Source organism: Artemia sp. Qi Xiang Cuo, chromosome 1, assembly GCF_049724085.1.
Source record: "Artemia sp. Qi Xiang Cuo chromosome 1, ASM4972408v1, whole genome shotgun sequence".
Classification (NCBI taxonomy): Eukaryota; Metazoa; Arthropoda; class Branchiopoda; order Anostraca; family Artemiidae; genus Artemia; species Artemia sp. Qi Xiang Cuo.
This window is the reverse complement of record NC_142794.1, coordinates 68,450,969-68,471,458: the sequence shown is the minus strand read 5'-3', so window position 1 is coordinate 68,471,458 and position 20,490 is coordinate 68,450,969. Positions and strand designations below refer to the sequence as shown.

Genomic DNA, 20,490 nt, shown 5'->3' with positions numbered 1-20,490 from the left:
TCACCTCCTATCGTTTTATATCACAACTAGACCCTTTGTCTTAATAGCATGTAGGCTTCCAGACCAATATTGACCCTAATTGGTCAACCATCTACGTTAGTAAGTTGAGCATATTCTAAATACAAATACTATAGCCGTGTGAAATTTTCCTGTTATGTACAGTCGCGACTGTTTCTGAAAATAACTCAGAAACACAGCTGAACCTTGTTGAGGATTTTTCAAGAGGTCAAATAAAAGGTTAGAAGGAGTGGCGTAAAAGTAGTGTTCTCCAGTGTATCAGTCTCAGATGGCGAGATTTTGCAATGAATTTGCACTGGCATCTTCGAAGACAGAAAATCATAACGTGAAGCGTCATCATGATTCTGATAATCACCAGAATATATATTTTTCCCCTTTTGCTTTTATTACGCTAAAGGCACATAAGGATTTCTTATTGCAAAAATTTCATAGAGCCGAATGTCATTAATAGGCGACACATTTTATATTTTGATGCGTCTACTGTTTTGTCTCACAGCTGGAGGATTTATTTGGAACTTCTAGCAATACCTTTACCGGGAGGGAGGGAAGGAGGTGCGGTGACTTAAAATTTTCTGTTTCAGAGAAGCAAGAAAAAACATATTTTTGGTCCTCATAGAAGTGTTTAAATCAGGATTTTATCTCTTTTTTTACGCTTGTCGTCCTGCCATCTCTTTAAGCAGTTTCATTCATATTCTTTATACTAGTTTATTCATATTTCTGATCTAAAACGTCAAGAATTTCTAAGAGACCTGGATATGAGACTCACAGTCTCCTCTCGCCCCCCCCCCCCCAGAAAAAAAGCTTCTAAGTTGCTCCTAACTTTTTTCCAATACCAAATATAAAGAACGACAAACATTTAATGCTGCGAGACTTGATACAATAATTACTGATTTATTTCAATATTAAACCTAAAGTAGATAGCCACATTCTTTAATTTTTTAGAATAAAAGTAGATTACTTCTGCTTTCAATATTTATGCAAAACTGAAGCATTTTCATAGCTTGCCATGGATTTAGTAATATTTGATTTCACCAGAGAAACGTACAAACAAGTCAAAACGGCTTTCATTTAGACCTTTCTTTCACTATTTACACAGCGAGATTTAATGGTTAGTTTCACAGTTCCAGGATATTAATTCCACGGTCCAAATAACTAATCCTTCAGGAAGTCTTAGTCATAACTTTCACATTACAACTATTGATATTTAACCGATTTCAAGGTCTAATCAACATATAAAGATCCATCTGCAGGGCCTAGAAATCCAGCTGCAATTAATATGGTGTCAACTAGTGTCCATATCCCAAGGCCACCAAAACTAAATAGCTTTCCAATGCCTTCCTGCCAATAACCTAAGTAAAAGCGATCTGCACCGAACCCACCGGCCACAATACTTAATAGCATGGCCGTGCCCCATCTATAGCCAGATGTCCAATTGCAAGATAGTTTCTTTGAAAAGTTTCGATGACCAAGACAAGTCACATTTGAAAATACTGTACAGTTTGCCCTGAAACAAAAAGAAAAGAAATTGGATAAGTTAAAAAGCTATAAAAGGGAGACATAAAGCAACTATTCATTGACTATTGTTGATCGAACAATAAAAAAATGTAATTGTTCACATTTTATTTAAAATTCGCAAAGTAAAATAGGAAAAAACTTACGTGCTTCATCGTTTTAAGCAGAGTTCAGATATCTACGAAACTGAGATTATTTTTAAAATATGTATCAGTTCTAATATATTCTTTGTATTCGGTGATACACACCTATGCATAAATATTGTGCATATTTGAAACCTCTAATAGTTTATCTCACAAGAAAACAAAATATTTTTTCTTACTTAAATAATAAAACTAATAGACAGATTAAGACAAAGCTGATAGGTGTCTTTGCAGAGGAATAGGAACAAATTGTTTCTAGCCTCGTAACTTAGCTTAGTGATGACACTAACGTGGATTTTTTTTATAATATATGATTGTCTGAAGTGTATCCAAATATTTTTTTTTTACACTAAGTTAGCATAGACAGAGAACATTTTTCGGGAAGCTTGGAGGGAGGAGTTCAAATTTAGAAAATTGAGGAATGACGCAATGAGCCTTGGTAGACAGAGCCTTAATTCAATTCGGTGAGTACACTTGTAATAATAGGAATAACAATAATATTAGCCTAGCAAAAAGCAAACCATGGCCCATTGCAGCCAAAATTTAAAAACGAGTATTTGAAGGTAATGTCTAGTGACAAATACCGTGGGCATATGTTCCATGTTAGCAGCATTTGAAAGCAATACTTTCCAGTCAAACTTCAACTTAACAGTAATTTTTAAGTGCGAAAATAAATTATAAGATTTTTGAAAGCAGTTCAAAGCTCCTTAAAACGAAGTCAAAAGGAAATAAAACTATACTGTTGGAATGGCATTGCGGATTGCCCTTCTAGGGAGGTATATAATCCCCATTCAGGAACAGAAAGAGAAGTTGTAGTTTTGAATTGGCAGGAGTAATGTTTCATTTCTATACTTTAAAGAAAAAAGACAAATATTTGGTGACCAAAGTTACTGACAATGTAAGAAGTGATGTCATATAAAGGAAATTCAAACACGGTTTGTCGTACAATTAATTATGACTGAATCAGAAGCTACAACCAAGCAAAGAGCGAACCATCGCCTATGATAACCACAATACAAAACAGGTTTTTAAAGATACTCCAATGACAAACATATTCAATTTAATATTTTTTTAAAGTGATAATTATCATTTAGATTTCACTGAACAGTACTTTGTAATTACGTGAAGGAATTTTTGGGAAATTCAAGAAAGAGACTAAAAACCCTAGAAAATTAAGTCGAATTGACACAAAAGGAAACTAATGAAATCACCACTGTCAAAAACTCCTGATTAGAGATTTGCAGTCGTCCATCTTAAACAACAATAAAAATCATATTCTTGCATGAGAGCACTGATGTGTCTCCTTTTTTCGGCTTTTTTCTTTAGCAAATGTGATCGTATCAAAACGGTAGTCACAAAATACCGTGGGGAAAATCAGTTGAACACGAAAATAGAGCATTTAATGCTTTTCTTTAAGTAATTACGGAGATCACGCCAAAGTGCTATTTTCTGTCACTAACCACCATGGAACATCAATTTTGACTCGTAAAGGACTGAAATCAAGGAGGTTTACTGAGAACCATAACAATACAGAATTGATAGCACTTTAGAAACATAAACCACTTTAGGATATATTTTACAATATAAAAATAAAGCATTCTTGTGTTTTATACACGAATCTAGTGTTTTCAGTAAAGCACTAGTTTTTCATAGCCCTACAAACAGGGAAACATTAACAGTTGGTGTATTTCAACTAGTTTTATAGATAAAGTGTTCCATACGCTCCGAAGCGATGGTTTTTGTTCATTTTAAGTTTCAAATTTGCTCTTTGCTTCAATTAAGGAAAAGCTTTGTGTTTCTTTTAATTAGCATTTCCTTGCTTTTAGTTGTTGTAGTTTTTCATATTATTGTTCAGTAAAGGGTCAGAGACAGTGCGTATGGAGACCGGTCTTTTGTTCCTTTTTGCTATTTTGTAAACTATGCTTGCTTTTTATTGCCAGTTTGAAAAATGTGCTTTTCCCCATCTGTATCTGCCTGATAAAGAACTTATGTCTCTCCAAAAAATAGTACAATTAGACATTTTTTGGAAGGACTGGAGTGCGTGATTTTGATGAAAGTTTGTATAGCAATTTCAGAAAGACAAACACGATATAAGCTGCGCTTTCGCGCAAGTTTTCCTGATGCTATGCAATAAGTGAGGGAATCTACCTGACACTATTAAATAATTAAAAAGCATAAAGGACTGGCCGAGAATACGATGAAAAGCTATATATAATTACCAACATCCAAATTTCATGAGAGTAGTGATGCAAAATTGAAAGCAGTGGTCCAGTGGTCAAAAATAATGCTGGATCTTAACCCAGCATTCAGTTATCTAATTGTTAATGAATTTTCCAATTGTAAATAACTTTTGCAAAAAAATTAATAACTTAATTTATTATTGATAACTGACGAGCTATTGATTAGTCAAAATAGCTGAGTTAAACCTCTATAATCTTCAGTTTAATTTCATATTTCATTTTTGCGGCATATATTGTTTTTGCAAAGTTTGAAGAACGTATTTTCGATATTTAACTCACTCTGAAAATTTTGTCCCATAGTAAGATCGTTGATTTGAGAATCAAAATCCGAGTCTCATTATAAGATTTTCAATAGAAACCTTATTTTCAAAGTCGAATTTCCAATGACATAAAATTTTCAATTAGATTTTCTGTCAAATTGAAAACAAAAATTTTAGAGTCTAATCGTCAATGAAAAATCCCTCTAGTCACAAATACTAAAAGCAAAAAAAGAAGAGGTTGAAAACATATAAAGACTTACGTGTACGCTTGCTTATAAATGGAACTCGATTTGCAAAACGCAGCTCCTGAGCAGATATGTTCTGATGGCAATGTTTGATAACAATATCGGCACTCAAATGTTTTGTTGAACTTTCGATGGCCCTAAAATAAAAAAAAAATTGTCAATCCATTACAATGTCAATGTAGTATTTTACCGGTTCAACATAGGCAGCCTAATGAGATAATCTTAAAATCAAACTTCAACGTTTTCTCTTAAAATCACATTTATTTTTATTCTAACAGTCGGTGCTTTCCAGAACCCAAATTAAATAGAAACAGCAACCGTAATACTTTGAACGAACAGGAATAATCCAGTCTATGATGAGGGCTGGTACTTTACAAAAGCCAATTACCGCTGATGAAAATCATTTACACGTTATTGTTTTTGTTCCAAACCGTAAGGTAAGACAAACCAATTTGATCAATTATACATATTGTAAGCACAGAAGGAAAATTGATTCCACAACTAATTCTGAGAAGAATTATTGCTGAATTTGTCGATGTGTCCCGTATCTCATCTTGAATGTAATAAAAGTTAACAAATAACCATCAATAATTGACAACTAAAACAGACCTAGCATTTCTGAAACACACTTCATCTACTAAGAAAACTGAAGAAACTGCCACAATCTATAGTGCTGAACACAGTTGAAGATTCTAGACTAAAGCTGCAAATAAAACTGAAAGATGAACAGTGTGGTTTTAGAAGGAGAGAGGATGCGTCGGCCATATATTTACTCGTAGGTTGATTAAGAAATACCTGAGTCATCAGATTCCTTCAACCCTCTGTTTTATACATTTTTAACAAGCATTTGATTCGGCCCATAGGATGGCTTCAGTGAAGGTCCTATCCTTGTAAGGTACACCAGATAAATACATTAAGATGATAAGTACTATTTAAATAGAAGAACATTCTTCTGTTAAGGTAGGAAATTTATTAATCATTTTGGTGGGTTTTGTCCTCAGGAACACGACAAGGGCTATAGAGGAGAATGGATCCAATGAGAAAGTAAAACTCTCCCAGGTTTAATTTACTGATGATTTGAGTGGCCTGGATGAAAAATTTTAACAAATTCAATGGTTTTTTGGAGGTCTTAGGAATTCAGCATGCAATAATAGGTTCGAAAAGTGGTGTTGGGTAACGAGAAGATAGATCAAGTAGATAGCTTCACTTACCCGTATATTAGTAATAAGATGGTGGGTGCACAGAAGACGTTTAAAGTAGAATACCCAAAACCCAGGGTATTTTTTAAAAGGCTTAAAAAGTTGGAAATATTTTAAGATAAGTCTGCGAACCAAGATTAGAATATTAGAAGCAACAGTGATAACAGCTGTCAAGTATGGTTCTGAAACGTAGGTGCTTTGGAGGATAGAGGAGGATTTATTGGATGTTTTCTGGAAGAACTGTTTAAAGACTGTTTTGGGCAGCCGTCGGACTGACCATATATCAAACAGTAAGCTCCCCAAAACGTGTGGTTATATCGCACTTTCTAGGGTTATAACGAGAGGGAATAAGATAAATGAGAGAAAATAAGAGAAAGATTACGATTTCTAGGATACATCTTTCGAATGAAGGATGACGGATTGCCATAGATCGTCCTTTTCGGCCATCCATCCATGGCAAAATGAAAAGATGGTCGTCCGTGAATTGGACGGGAAGAGTTCGTAAGCATGGATTTAAAGGAAAATGGAACATATGGAACAATGGAACAAAAGGAACATATATATATATATATATATATATATATATATATATATATATATATAATATAAAAGGTATATATATATATATATATATATATATATATATATATATATATATATATATATATATATATATATATATATATATATATATATATATATATATATATATATATATATATATATATATATATATATATATATATATATATATATATATATATATTCATCAGTCTTTCTCAAATCACAGCTTAAATTTACAACAGATTTGAGCCTATTCATGAGTTCAAAAATTCACAAGTCGCTGGCTGGAAACAGGTCTTAATCTTTATTCATCAAGAGAAGTAGAAATCTGGTAGAAACGAAATGGATGTGGCGTTTCAGAACCCTTGCGTAATACGAGTAGAGTTGAAGTATCTATTAGCTATGTATTCTTAACATAAATAATTGTCAAAATTAGTAGGTTTTTTTTTTCATCGAGCATTACTGCATACAAAGCTTCAAATACCGTATCACAAAATTTGTCAGTTATCTGGGTAAAAACTTTGAATATACTTTTGAACGTAAAAGCTTAATTTTTTCATAATGCCCTTTGCCTCTATCTGTTTTGTCACCTTTGAACCAGTTGAAATGGGGGACTTTGATATTGTTTTTTTTTTTCTCTTTTGGATTCCTAAAACGCCTTTTTGTATTAAAAACTGGTTTTCAATAAAAATTAAAAAAAAATACATTTTAAAGTTTTTTTTGCTTCTTTATAGAATAGATGTCATGTAGGCTAAGGCTGAACTGTTGCTTTTTTATTGCTTTTGGCTGCTCTTTTGGATATTATTCATTTTTTCTTTTGGGGATTCATTCCAAATTATAAACTCATAAATATGTAATATCAGTCAAATTATAAACTGCATCTAAAATAAGGAAATTTATCAAATTGAAAAATACATGATGAACACTTCAGTTACAATGAAACAAAAAACACATAATGGTTTATTCGGTATGAAGAACAATGAAGTGCCAGCTATTTTCTTAGGTAAAAAATGAAAAGCTCATCCGTTTTAAATGTAATTAAATAAAATAATATGCAGACGGAAGTAGCTCCAGGAAGATGTTGAGATTTTCTTCCTAGTTCGTCACTTTTAATCCAAGCAAAATGTTAAGGACCATTAGTACCACTTGATTAGTTTAAACTTTGATTTCCAAAAGCTCATAAAAATTACCAAATTTAAGAAAGTCGCAACAATAAGTCACCTGTGGTCAAAATACTCAAAGACTCCTCTTTGATCCTCACCCAGGCTTAAAGCTTCTGCTATGATCATATCCATGGAAATATCCAAAGAGTTGCTTTTTAAAATAGCTTTCAAGCGTAGTTAGGGGTATTTAGCCTTTTTTGCTTTTCTTCAAAGCTTTGAAAGAAGTGTTATAATATTCCAAATGTTACATTTGTTATATTTGTGCATATATTTGGTAATCATTTGCGGGGTGATCGAATTTATTAAACCATTGTAGATACGTAAGAATGTTGCAACATCTAGTACCCTGAGGTCATAAGACTGTCCAAGACTCCTCCTTGAACCTCCCAAATTGAAAGCTTTTATTATGACCTGGCCTTTTAATGTAACTTGGGCACTGGACCAAGGGCGCCATTGTCATTCGAGCGCAACGTTAGGTGGGGATGTCGATATGGCTTTCGTCACACCAATTCGTTTTAGCGTGAATCTGGCTGGTACTTATGAATGAATGTTTTCAAAGTAAACCCGTTTCATCAATAAAAAAAAACGGGTTGAACGCATATGTCCCTTTCCCTGTGGACGATAAAACTATACAAGCGCTGTATCAAGTATAACTCATGAAAATCTTGTTAATTTTTGTCGACTTTTCAACTTTTTGATATCCCTGCTTTCAATACAAAAAATAAAGGTACTATCACTTTAATATAATAACTCCCTATGCCCCCCCCCTCTGAATACCATCTTGATAGGATACCGTCTCTACTTTAAATAAAAAACAATAATTAACTTATTGGCATCCCTGCTTAAAAAAGAAAATTGAGGTATTATCATTTAAATACGATAGCTCACTACCCCCCCCCCCCTTTGGATACCACCTTGTTGGGATGCCGTCTCTGCTTTAAATTAAAAAGAAAATTAACTTTTTGGCATCCCTGCTTTCAATAAAAAAATTTCGAGATATTACCATTTAAATGTAATACCTCCCTACCCCCCCCTCTGGATACCACCTTCATAGGATACCGTCTTAGCTTTACATTAGAAAAATAATTTACTTAATAATTAACTATGTCATTATATGGTTCAAATAAATACGCAAAATAAAGTTAAACAGCTTAGTGTTCCTTGAAAAAAATAATTGAGGGTATGTGTAAAGGGGTACAAAGACAACAACAAATATTTCGAAATTATTCAGATATACCTCAAATTATTGGAAAACTGAGTCATAGATTTGCAGTGGCATTCAATAAGATCCAAAGAATCTAATTAAAAGGGAGCACACACAAAAGCCAAATTAGGCCAGTAGCCTATGAGAAATCGCGAAATACCCAAGACAATGAATAAGTCCCGGGCCCTGGGTCTATCAAAATGTTTCAATGGTTTCCCAACAAATTTGATATCATTTTCTTCTGTCTCCACTTTAAATGAAAAAACTAATTTTCTTTTTGGCATCCCCGCTTTCGATAAAAAAAATGAGGTATTATCATTTAAAAATGATAGCCCCCTACCCCCCCCTATAGGCAATAATTTACAATTTATTTATGAATCATATTTTTGGGGTCACTTCCGTTTCAATTTTTATTTCCCCAATCTTTTACATAGCTTAGTCTATAGCTTAATTTTGTCTCAATAGAAGTTTTTTTTTTTTGGGGGGGGGGGGAATGTTTCAGAATGAATATTGTATTTTCTATCAGTCGTTCAACAATTGAGTATTAAACATTAGGAAAATCTTATCTAAAACCTGCAAAAGAAAAAAAATTCTGCAAACTTTCAATTCAGCTGTAGAAACCATCTGTCGGCTGTCAATCTCAAAATCCAACTGAAGGCTGAAGCTGTATAGTAGTGAATACGTTCTATAACTCTGTTCAACTTGAAAATAAAATTCTTGACTACAAATGATGTAAGAAATAGCGATTGGGAAACTACATTCGAAATGATTTAAAACTCATTTCATAAAGACGATACTTTTTTTGTCAACATATGAAGAACTGTGTATATTGCAATATTTGCAATTGCATATTGCACCTGTCTAGTTTTTATGCAAAGTAAAAAAAGAGACGAAAATTAACGAACAAGAGAGTAGTGAAGAATTATGGTATGCATAGTAATATTTGGCAGGGAAAGTCACTGGTGATAAATCGCTAGGGGTGGCACCGTGATTGCGTGATTTTCAGGAAACCAAATTTTTTTCGGGGAAATACGCATAGATTTTCGGGGAAATACCCGAAAATTCGGGAATAGTGCAAGCCCCGCTTTATTTCTAGTCAGGAAAATCGAAATACTAAACTACACGAGAAGGAAAAGCTCCAACTTTGCGGTTGACGCAATAAAGAATTACCGCAAAATTAATTTAAAGTCGACCGAACGCCGCCGACTTTGCCGGCGGCGTTGCGACACTTCGGCGGCGGTCGACCGGGCCTCTCGTCGGCGGCGTTCGGTCGATCCACCGGCGCGGCGCCCGGGTCTATATATATATATATATATATATATATATATATATATATATATATATATATATATATATATATATATATATATATATATATATATATATATATATATATACATATATTATTCTTTGGCAAAGACTGAAGCACAAGATCAGACCGAGTTGACTCTCTATTTATGTTACAATTTAGGTCTCCCACTATGATCCACTTATAGCTATGACTTTCAACATTCAGAAGGAAATTCTTCAGAGAAGACACAATTTTGGTGAATTTATTAAGTGACAAAACTGTTTTTTTTATCATGAGGTAGGTAAGTATTGATAATCACTAGATCTGCAATTCGAAGGGCAATAAAATTATTGCAAGAGTGTATGCACTGGGGAGAAAAGCACGAAAGTCTATTACTCACAAGACATGCAAGCCCTCCGGAAGGTCTGCCCCTCGTACGTCTGGCACTGGTTGTATAAACTATATGTTTGTAACTTCTGCTTAGTGAGCTGACACAGCCGGCAAAAGATGTTCCTGTAGCAACACGATGTCAAAATCGTTCATTTTCTGATTTATTGGGCAATCTTTGTCTTTGGTGCCATTTATGTTGAAAGGACACACAGAAAACGTTACTGTTCCAGTCATTTCTTGTTCGAGGCATGCTTAGCTATGGCATTGCGGATTAAGCGGCACTTTAGACTGAATGCAAAATTGCCTTCACCACATAGCGCACATTTCGGTTCAACCAAGCATGGTGTATCATCTGTCGATAAATACATACCGCTGAAGCGGGATCAGTGGGGAGGGCAGGTGCAATTGGCCTTCACATGATCAGGCGATAAGCAATTATAACAGCAACGGGGAAGACTGGGGCGCCCAAATACTCGGAAAATTTTATATTCTAGCTTAAGTCCGAGACGAAGTGCATTTGAAAGTCCAACAGCATCGTAGAAGAATACCTTAACAGTCAAGGACTGCCCGATGCGCTTAAAGTCTACAACTCCTTCACGCCCCATGAGCAAACTGACATCAAAATCTAACTGTATGCCTTTAACTATTCCAACGATTTTTCGCTCTTGAAGTTTTGCATCGCACTTCAGAACATTAGGTACTACATCACAAAAGTCCTTTGCAGCAACTGGGTCAATCTGCACTAAATGTTTATTGCCCGACGGCTTGATAGAATGAATGGCTTGGTGTCCCTTTATTTGGTCAATGGCATCGCAACGTTTCACAGGATTGTTAAGCTCGGGAGAAATTCCAGAGATCACTACAGTAGTAGTGGATGTGTTTACATTTGGCTTAAACGAAGTACTGGGCAAGGAGGGAAAATTCAGATCATTAGATGTCATTTTTTCGTTTATCTGTTTAAGGGCTCGGTCTAGGGAGCTAATTTTACTGACCAACCTGGAGTAAGCTACTGCGGGGATAACCGACACTTCAGTAGGTGAGAAAATGACAAAATAGGCAGCAGGGAATTATTAGAGTCACATTGACGCAACAAGTCCAAAATATCTTTCAAATTTCTCTGCGAAGCTAGGTCACCCTGTCGCTTTGGAACAGCTTTATTCGGATCTGCTATTCCCCAAAACTCCGCTTTGGCATCTTTAATGACTTCATCAAAAAATTCCAGTGCATGATTAATTATCGTCACGTCATCGATTCCTTCACGAAAATTTTATTGGAGAAAATTCAGAATAGGTTAATACGCGTATTCCACTAACATCTTGCTCACGTTACAGCAATAATAACTGCAATGCCAATTCAAGGTCAAAAGTAGTCCATAGATATAGCCAGGTCAAAATCCAAATAATTAATCCTTATGCGCAATGCAAAAGTATAATCTCTCTGGGAAAACAGCTTCACCGCACAAGTGCTGAATGATGTTTTTCTGGTGGTTTCCCTGCGAGAGAAGTAACTGAAGCGTTGGAGGCTATCTACCTAGCCCAGCAATATAAGGGGCAAGCCCAGCGGGTACCACGGCTCTTGCTAACAACTCTCCACCCCTCTTCTGCTTACATTTCTTCCCCCAACTCAATCTCAGCGTAATTGCCTACACAACACAACGAAGTCTGAATCAATACTGATCCTTCGGGCCGGTCTTTTTTCCTACGTACAGAAGTAAAGTCGACATAACGTTCAACAAAAAAATTCCACTTGAAAATTTTTCAGTTGTGTTGTTTTAGGCCTACGTACAGGTTTAGCGTAGATACTAGCATCCTGCCCTGGGAAGGGACGGATGCTGCTTTCAAACAGGTTTGTTCGTGGGCTGAAATCTTATAAATATAACACGGAGGTTGTCACTTGATTCAGAAGTTGGATTTTAGTGTGTCACTGTGTTCCCGATTCAGTTAAAAGCTAGTAGGAGAGTCAGTATATACTGGGCCGTCAAGGTGTTCTGTTAGGAAGTGTTAAATGATAAATTTTTCTCGTTTTCTATCAGTTTTAAACTTGTGGGAAGATGGACGAGGTGACTGATGGAAAAGTTAAGGATGGTGCGAAAAACTGAGACTGGAGCGAAGAAAAGGAATTTCCAATGCCGGAAAAGACCTAAAACAGACTTGGGTTCTCCGTAATTTATACGGAAAACTAGGGTCAGTATAACTCTTTGCCGCTTTTTTTCAAATTGTGGACAAGGATTCAAGTTTTTTTCTAATTTGGTCTTGGATTCTAAGTATTTTTTCGCATGACTGTCTCTGTTGTTTAATTAGGAGCAGGTCTTGATCTCAAAAAACTTGTTAATCTATTGAGGCTGCGTCCGTTATACCATTTCTAATTACACGATTATTGATCAAAATAGGTGCTGAGGTGACCACAGCTCGGACAGATCCCCAACCATCTGAGGTCTCTTGAGTCGACCCTATGAGTAATTGTTGCCTCAGTTTAACTTTTGTGTTCTTATGGCGTTTTTTTTACGGTCTCGGGAGATTAGGCCTAGCCATACGACGCTTAAAAAGGTAGCGTTTTTTTCTTCGGCGATTTTTCAGGTTTTGCTTACATAAAATCAAAGGTCAATGATCGGATCAAATTTTTTCACAGTCCTTGGATTGCGAAAAAATCCTGTCGGATCATTGAACCTTGATAAAAACCTTTTTTTTGTTGGCGTATGGTCGAAAGTGAACTTGAACCAAGATTCTGCGTCTTGGCTTCAATGCTAGCAACATTATACAGAAGCCTTGAGAACCTAACCCTACCTTGGCTACATGTGTGCTTGGGTGTTCTTATGCTTATATTCCATTGTTTAGAATCACATCGAAGAAGCACACGACATCGATCCAGTTTCATCAGAGGGTGGCCAACATCGTCAAATACTTAGACGCCTTCCAGACCAGTGGAGCCAGTAGCAGAGAGTTCTACATCGTATCCAAACACAACTAGAAGGGGTGACTAGGACGCAAAGCTAGATGATGGTGAACCACCTTTTCCAGCAAGTGTGTCTATGTTTCTATCTTTACTGCCAAATTCGACGCTAGCTCAGAAATTAAATTTAATGAGGTTACATCCGTTCCAGCCGACTCCACATCCAATAGAAAAGCCTAGCTTTGATTTGGCTTCGATTTACTACCGGAAACTTACAACTTTGCAGCATATGCATCGCGTTTTCCGACAGAAAGTCGCAGTTTGTTTCTGGATTCACCAATTTTAGGCACGCCCGTGAGAAAATACAGGCACATGATAAGTCGAAAGGTCATATTGCTGCGGGTCAAGCAGACGCTGAAGCTGAAAACTGCCAAGACATTGGATCCATAAGCCATAAGCCTAACCTACCATTACGACCAATTGTGTCAAGTACAAGGTCACCGAGTTTTTTGGGCAAGTGGTTAGTGTCAATCCGTAAACCACTTCTGTCTACACAAATTTCGTATATTAAGAATTCTTCGAATTTGGTTGAAAAACTAAAAAAAGTATAGCACTCTTCAAGTTCTTTTTTCAAGTTTCAACAATGTATCAATGTACACAAATATTGATGTAGAAGCAGCCGAAACTCTTTTAGAAAGAAAGCTGTTAAGAAATTTGGACTTGATTAGTGGCAAAACAGATTTGGAAGTTTCTGTAATTATGTATTTAGTAACGTTGTGCAATAAGTTTTCTTATTTTTTTCAATTGAGAAGGGAATTTTTCGAACAAGTAAATGGTTTACCGATGTGGGCCCCTTTATCTCCATTATTAGCTAATATTTTTTTGGAAAATATTGAAACAATTGCGTTAGATTCGTATTTTTTAAAACATATTTTTTGGGGGCCGGTATATGGATGACATAATCTCAATATGGGATTATGGGGAGGAGGAATTAAAAGGATTTTTGGAACATCTTAATTGTTTGGGGGTGAGGTTAAAGTTTACTGTTGAATTAGAAGGGAACATAAAGAAAGAAAAAAGGAGCAAAAACAGGGTTTTTATAGACCAAATGAAAATACTGAAAAAACACAACAAAGCGAATATTTCGAGAGGACAAACGCCTCTCTTCTTCAGCGCGAAAAGAAATAATGTATCCAAGGAAAGTGCCAAAGAAAAAACCAACAAAAAACAAACGCGGAAATACAATGTGAAAAGACCCAAAAAACCAAAGAAAAAACCAAAAACTTAAAAGATGAATAAAATTCAATAAAAGCCAAAAAGTATAAGAATTATAAGAAATTTGTTAGGTATTTAGTTACAATTCTCTTAATTTTTGGCTTTTATTGAATTTTATTTGTCTTTTAAGTTTTTGGTTTTTTCTTTGTTTTTTTGGTTCTTTTCAGATTGATTTTTCGGGTTTGTTTTTTGTTTTTTTTTTCTTCGGCACTTTCCTTGGATACATTATTTCGTTTCGCGCTGAAGAAGAGAAGCGTTTGGCCTCTCGAAATATTCGCTTTGCTGTGTTTTTTCAGCATTTTCATTTGGCCTATAAAAACCCATTTTTGCCCGTTTTTCTTTCTTTATGTTATGCCAGGCCAATGTGGTTTAAAAAATTATATTAGAAGAGAATGGGAAACTTCCTTTTTTTGATGTTCTTCTTTTAAAAATTGAAAATAGTCTGGATTTTAAAATTTACAGAAAACCGACATATAACAATAGATTTTTGTCTTATAGCTCCGGTCACGCTCGCCAAGTGAAAGTTGGTTTGATCATTTCTTTAACTGACCTGATCTTTAATATTTGTTCTCCAAAATTTTTTGAAGAAGAGCTGCCTTTTCTAAGAAAAATACTAATAAGTAACATGTATCCAGAGTGGTTAATCACCAGACTTTTTCAAAAAGAAGGAAAAAGTTTCAAGAGATTTCTAAGGTAGTCCCGGAGACAACTCGAGAGAAGGATGATTTTTGTTCCTTACCATATGTACCCGGGCTAAGTAAAAAACTTAAAAGAATTTTACAGAGTAATGGTCTAAAGGTAGTTTTGAAGAGGTAATAATACTTTGGGTAGTTTTCTAAATTCTTAGAAGGATCTAACTTCATTGGGGCAACTAATTGGGGTCTATCAGATCCCTTGTACTTGCGGAAGCTCATATATGGGACGTAATAACCAGAATTTGGAAATGAGATTATTACTGTATAGAGACTCTATTTCTTCAGCTTTAAAGCAAGATTCTAAGTCTGAAGATTTCACTTCAGCCCTTTCGAAACATATTTTTAATTTTTAAGACCATTTTATTTTGTTCGACAATGTCTCTTTGATTTCTAGGGACCGGGATTCCAAGCAAAATTTTCGCAAAATTTTGGAAATTAAGAAAAGTTTATCCAGGAATATATCTTTAAATCATGACACGGGTGAATTCAGTTTGAACTCTGTCTTTGATCGTCTATTCAAATCTGACCGAATAAATTTCAATTCACCCAATGTTGTTAGCCTCTTTCCAAGTGGTAATTCATTCAACGCTAATGAACCGGTCCAAGAACGTCAAAAAGACTAGCTTTCGCCTTTGATTTGAAAAGAATTAGATTATTAAACAATATGTACTTTTATTTTATTACGTATATAAACTTTTGTTTTTAATTGTTTTAGTTTAGTTTTACTACTGATGACGGTCACTGCATATGTGACCGAAATATCTTGTATTTTTTGTGAAATTTTATAACTGTTTGAGAAAGTTATCACTGTCTCTTAAAGGATTTTATCCCTATTTGAACTTTTATTTATCGACATTGGATGATACATAAACAGCGCTTTGGCCAGTAAACGAAAATAACAGATCTTGCAAAACATTCTAGAGCTTAATCGCGTTTTCAAGGTCGTGAAGCTGTTAGGGAGACAAGGGTTGCCTTTAGAGCATAGGCCGACCAGGAGATTCTTGAGGTTCTAATCGAGCTGGAAATAAATAACGGAAACTTCCTTGAGGTCATACTGTTGTTCTTGAAATAGCGGAATAACGAAATCGAGCAGAGATACAAGTGGAAAATCCGAAGACACAGCTAAGGGTCGTGGCTAAATCGTCTATTTTCTTTTTAAGATGGCGGTCCAGCAAGTGATAAGCAGCATTTTGAAATACATGCGGATAGCTATAGTGAACTAAATCAGTGAAAAACGATACAGCATTCAAATAATTAGAACTCAGAACTCTGGGTTGTGGACCAGACTTCTGAAAGGCTTCGTGTTAGTATATGTGAAAGACGAAGAAATTTACAAACGCCTCTTTGCTGTCGTACGTGTCCAAGATTCCAGTGGCAAGGGTATGGATGAACTTCTAAAAGCCAAGATCGAAGAGCATTAACTTAATTACGAAAAGATTGCTGGGGAATCATTTGACGGTGCTTCCAATACGAGGGGCGAGTTTAATGGACTTCGTTCCCAAACTAAAAATCGCATACCAGATTCGGTTTATGTCTGGTGCTACAGTCACGTTCTAAGCCTTTGCGTCGTTGATTGATTGTTGCACTGCAACAGACGCGAGGGATCTCTTCGGCATGATGAACATAATTACATGTTTCTTTGCTGAGTCGTTTAAACGAATGGACCAGTGCCGACAATAAGTAGGGAGCACAAAGAAGGACTGTCGAAGTTGAAAATGTTACAGAAAATCAACAGAACTCGTTGGCTGGCAAAAGAGAAGTCGCTTGTTTAGATGTTTTCCGGTGACAATTGCCTGTACGTAGATACAGTACACGTTTTGTCCTCAGTGGAAAACAACAGTTCTTTCGACTCAATAACTTCATCTGAAGCCGACTCGCTGCTGAGTAAGCTTACAGAGTAAAAAAAAAAATCCTAACCACTCACTTGTTTCTTGCTGTATTTGAAGTCATTGACCCTAATTCAAAGTATCTCCAGACTGAAGGGTTGTACCTTCGACGGCCTGGAACATGGTTGATAAGGCAAGAAAGGATCTAGAAAGAATTTTCTTCGAAAGTGTCAATGAAAACACCTCAAGTTCACGTCAAAAATCCAGAGCCTTCTAGAGACCACTTCAATGCACCTTGAAATTAGATCAGAGCTACCAGCTTGTCGCGTTTCCAAGAAAAAGTGCATGCCGCGAGAAACAGAAAAATATTCTCGACCTGAAGATCCGGAACAACGGTTTCGAGTCGAATTGGTCAGGTTAATAATTCACCAAATAACAACCAGCCCGAAAGAAAGATTTTCAGACAACAAACAGCTTATTTCCAACATTTATTTTTTGCAGCCCATCACGTTCAGCCTTGTCCGTCAAGGTGAAAGGATTTTTGTATATTATTCTATGTTTTTCGTATCATTTGCCTATTTTCGTTGTTTGAGTTTTTTCTCTCGGTCCTTGAAAACGTTGCAGAGATGGCGAAGGCTTCTCATGACGAGCTGAAGTCAGATCTGAAAATACTTGCCTGAGTTTACGACAAAATTATTAGTACGGGCAGTAAAAATAGCCGGGATAAGCCTAGTGCAGAATATGAAGATGGACTTGAACTTGGAGCTGAATTTGGAGCGGCTGATTTGCGATAATCAAGTTACTGCAGTTCGTGAAACAACTGTATAATTTGCGCGTATTGGCGGCTATTAAGGCTCAGTCTGTGTTCATCGGCTTACTCTTCTTCGGTCTACGAATATCTGCTGATGCTTTCGTTTTCTCAAGTCAGCTGTGAAAGATTCTTCAGCAAACTGAAGCTCATTAAGACAAAATTTTGCGCGTATTGGCTGCTATTAAGGCTCAGTCTATGCTCATCGGCTTACACTTCAGTTTTTCTGGTCTACGAATATCTGCTGACGCTTTCGTTTTCTCAGGTCAGCTGTGAAAGATTCTTCGGCAAACTGAAGCTCATTAAGACAAAATTAAGAATTGTAATATCATATGACCTCTTGGAAGCATTCATATTGATATCATGTGAGCGGGAGCTGCTTGATTCAGTGCAGTTTGAAGATGTTTTAGAAGACGGGAAAAGACACTCGAAGACTTTATATCACTTTTATCAGTGCAGTAGTGTCTTCCTGTTTTAATCCAGTTATTTTGCTTTGTATCTGATCAAAATATATATTTTGTTTTTTAATGGAAAGTCAAAAACCTTTTAGTGTTGATGAACAACGTTCTGAAGAGGACAAAAACCGTGAATGTTTTTGGTCAAGATTTCCATGATGCAGGACGAAAACTGAAAATTTTACACAGCTCAAAATACGATGTCACTCTCGCTTTGTAGAAAACCTGAGCAACACCGATTCCAACCGAGCATCAGGGAGATTTCGCACAAAAAAAATTAGCGGTATCTGTCCTCTTCCTACCGTAAGCCTACTTCTTACTTAGCGGGTAGTACTAATTTGCCTGGCGGTGCAAATTTCGGCGCTAATGACGCGGACCGCAATTTCCATTCATCTTTCATAGCCCTTTCTGATTAAACAAAAAAAAACAAGTTCCTTCTATATGGAGGGCCATAGTTAGGGCCACCTAACGCAAATGCCCCCTTAGTTTTTAGCTCCCAGTCCGCCTCTGGCTGAACATCTCCAAACTCGACACCCAGTTCTTAGAAATGTTATCTAGCAACATTAGCATAAAATAATACATGGATTGTAAAGTTTAACTACAAATGTTCAAAAAATAGTATTTTTTTTATCCAAGAACCAAAGACCAGAAAAACACGATTATTTACTACTGTCTCAGCTTATTTATTTTATTTTCCTATAATACCTAGTTTGATCTTGCACACATTTGATATTCAAAAGCAGCACTAGATGACTGACCATTTTTTTTTAACAATTCTAATTCTACTTGACGATCTTATCACCTACAATCTTTGTTTGGTCTCATTCATTATAAACCTTTTACCGTGTTTACATTGATTTTTTGGGATGTGATGCTGGTGTTGTAGAGCAATTGCGCTGTGGAGAAACACAAATGCTTTTGAAGTTTTCTTCTTTTTTTCGTGAAAAGTGATTAGTGAGTTGTTGCTCTGTAATGATAATAGATGAAGGTTCAAGAATTTTTTCTCTGTAAAATACAACTGGTTTGGTTTCTAGCCTACTAAATAGCATAAACAGGAACGGCACCTTATGGCACAAGAAATGGCTACTTATTTAATCTGCGGTACAATTACTCAGTATTCAGCGAATAAAGACAAACCTGCCAGTGAACAAAGGATTTTAGGGCTTGTCGAAAAATGGCAAAGTTTTTGGAAGTCAAAATAGGTGATATACTTGGTAGCAAATCCATGGTTCGTGTGCATTTCATTTGAAGATATTTACTTATATTTATAGGAAGCCTTTAATAAAACTGTCGACAAAAGAAGGACTCATCTTACAGGAGAGGTAATACAACCTTCTTGGTCAGGTGAAACATTGACTTGGACCACTATTATAGACATACAAAACTTACAGAATAGGTTTGCACATGATAAAAAATGCTACTAAACTAAGGTAGAAACATATGAATACGAGATGTATACATTTGAAGAAAACCAAAAACTTAAAAGTTACTTGTGTTTGGTATTCTGCGATCGTTAATAATAAGCAAAAACATCCCAAAGAAAAATTAGTTGTAGAAAACAAACTTGGAGAAGATACCATTACGAAAACAAAATTGAAATGAAATGGGACAGATAGGAAGAATTAGTCGTGAAAGACAGTGTGGTCTAAAATAAATATTAACAACCGCAGCGAAAAGGGCAAACAATTTTTAACTTGATAACTTTTTTCTCTGTTCTTACTTGGCAGTGGCATCCTTCAAGTGCCGTACAGGTAGCGTCAGTAATTTCTCCGTATACACATTGATAGGAATGTAAACAGGTGACGCAGTCGCTGGGTAGATCCAGACAGTACGGGAGATCCTTTTCAAATACTGATACCGCCTAGGGGGATAAATGGAAAACATATATGCATCTCCATGCAAAAATGTGCAAGAAATTGCCGATGGATTGCATAGAAAGCCCTCTCTATGGTTTTGTATACGGGCAAAAACAAACCTCAAGTTACACAAAATTCAATTCTTGTAGAAATAAATAGCCTACATGCAAAATTCATCTTTTTATAGCTCAATCTGAAAGATTAAACGCACTCAAAACGAAATCAGCCAAAATTATATTCAAGCAAAGTTAAATCCAAATGAATTTTTGAAAGTATTTTCAATGTTTGATTTAGAAAAATGCAGGTTCTTAATTTATCAAAGAACAACAAAACAATTTTATAGGCAAAAAAAGACAAAGAATCAGGCCCTTACTGATTCTTATCTTACTGATTGTTTGCCTGTTTACATCTTCAATTTAGTTGAAGTTTTTCCAGTGTTTGGTGCAGCAGAATAAAA

General features: G+C 35.7%; 1 protein-coding gene across 3 annotated transcripts in view; it reads right to left on the bottom strand.

Annotated features, from left to right (window-relative positions):
- Nucleotides 1-857: 857 nt before the first annotated feature.
- amx (TM2 domain-containing protein 3 almondex) overlaps nt 858-20,490 on the bottom strand; it is a 44,625-nt gene continuing 24,992 nt past the window's right edge. For 2 of the 3 annotated variants that reach the window (XM_089086362.1, XM_089086371.1), the window contains exons 3-5: nt 19,898-20,038; nt 4,434-4,555; nt 858-1,522 (exon numbers count right to left, since the gene is read on the bottom strand). In XM_089086362.1, coding sequence (XP_088942488.1) covers nt 1,240-1,522; nt 4,434-4,555; nt 19,898-20,038 — 546 coding nt within the window. In that variant the 3' untranslated portion in view covers nt 858-1,239. The remainder of the gene's footprint in view (nt 1,523-4,433; nt 4,556-19,897; nt 20,039-20,490) is intronic. The other variant, XM_089086378.1, reaches the window with a different exon arrangement.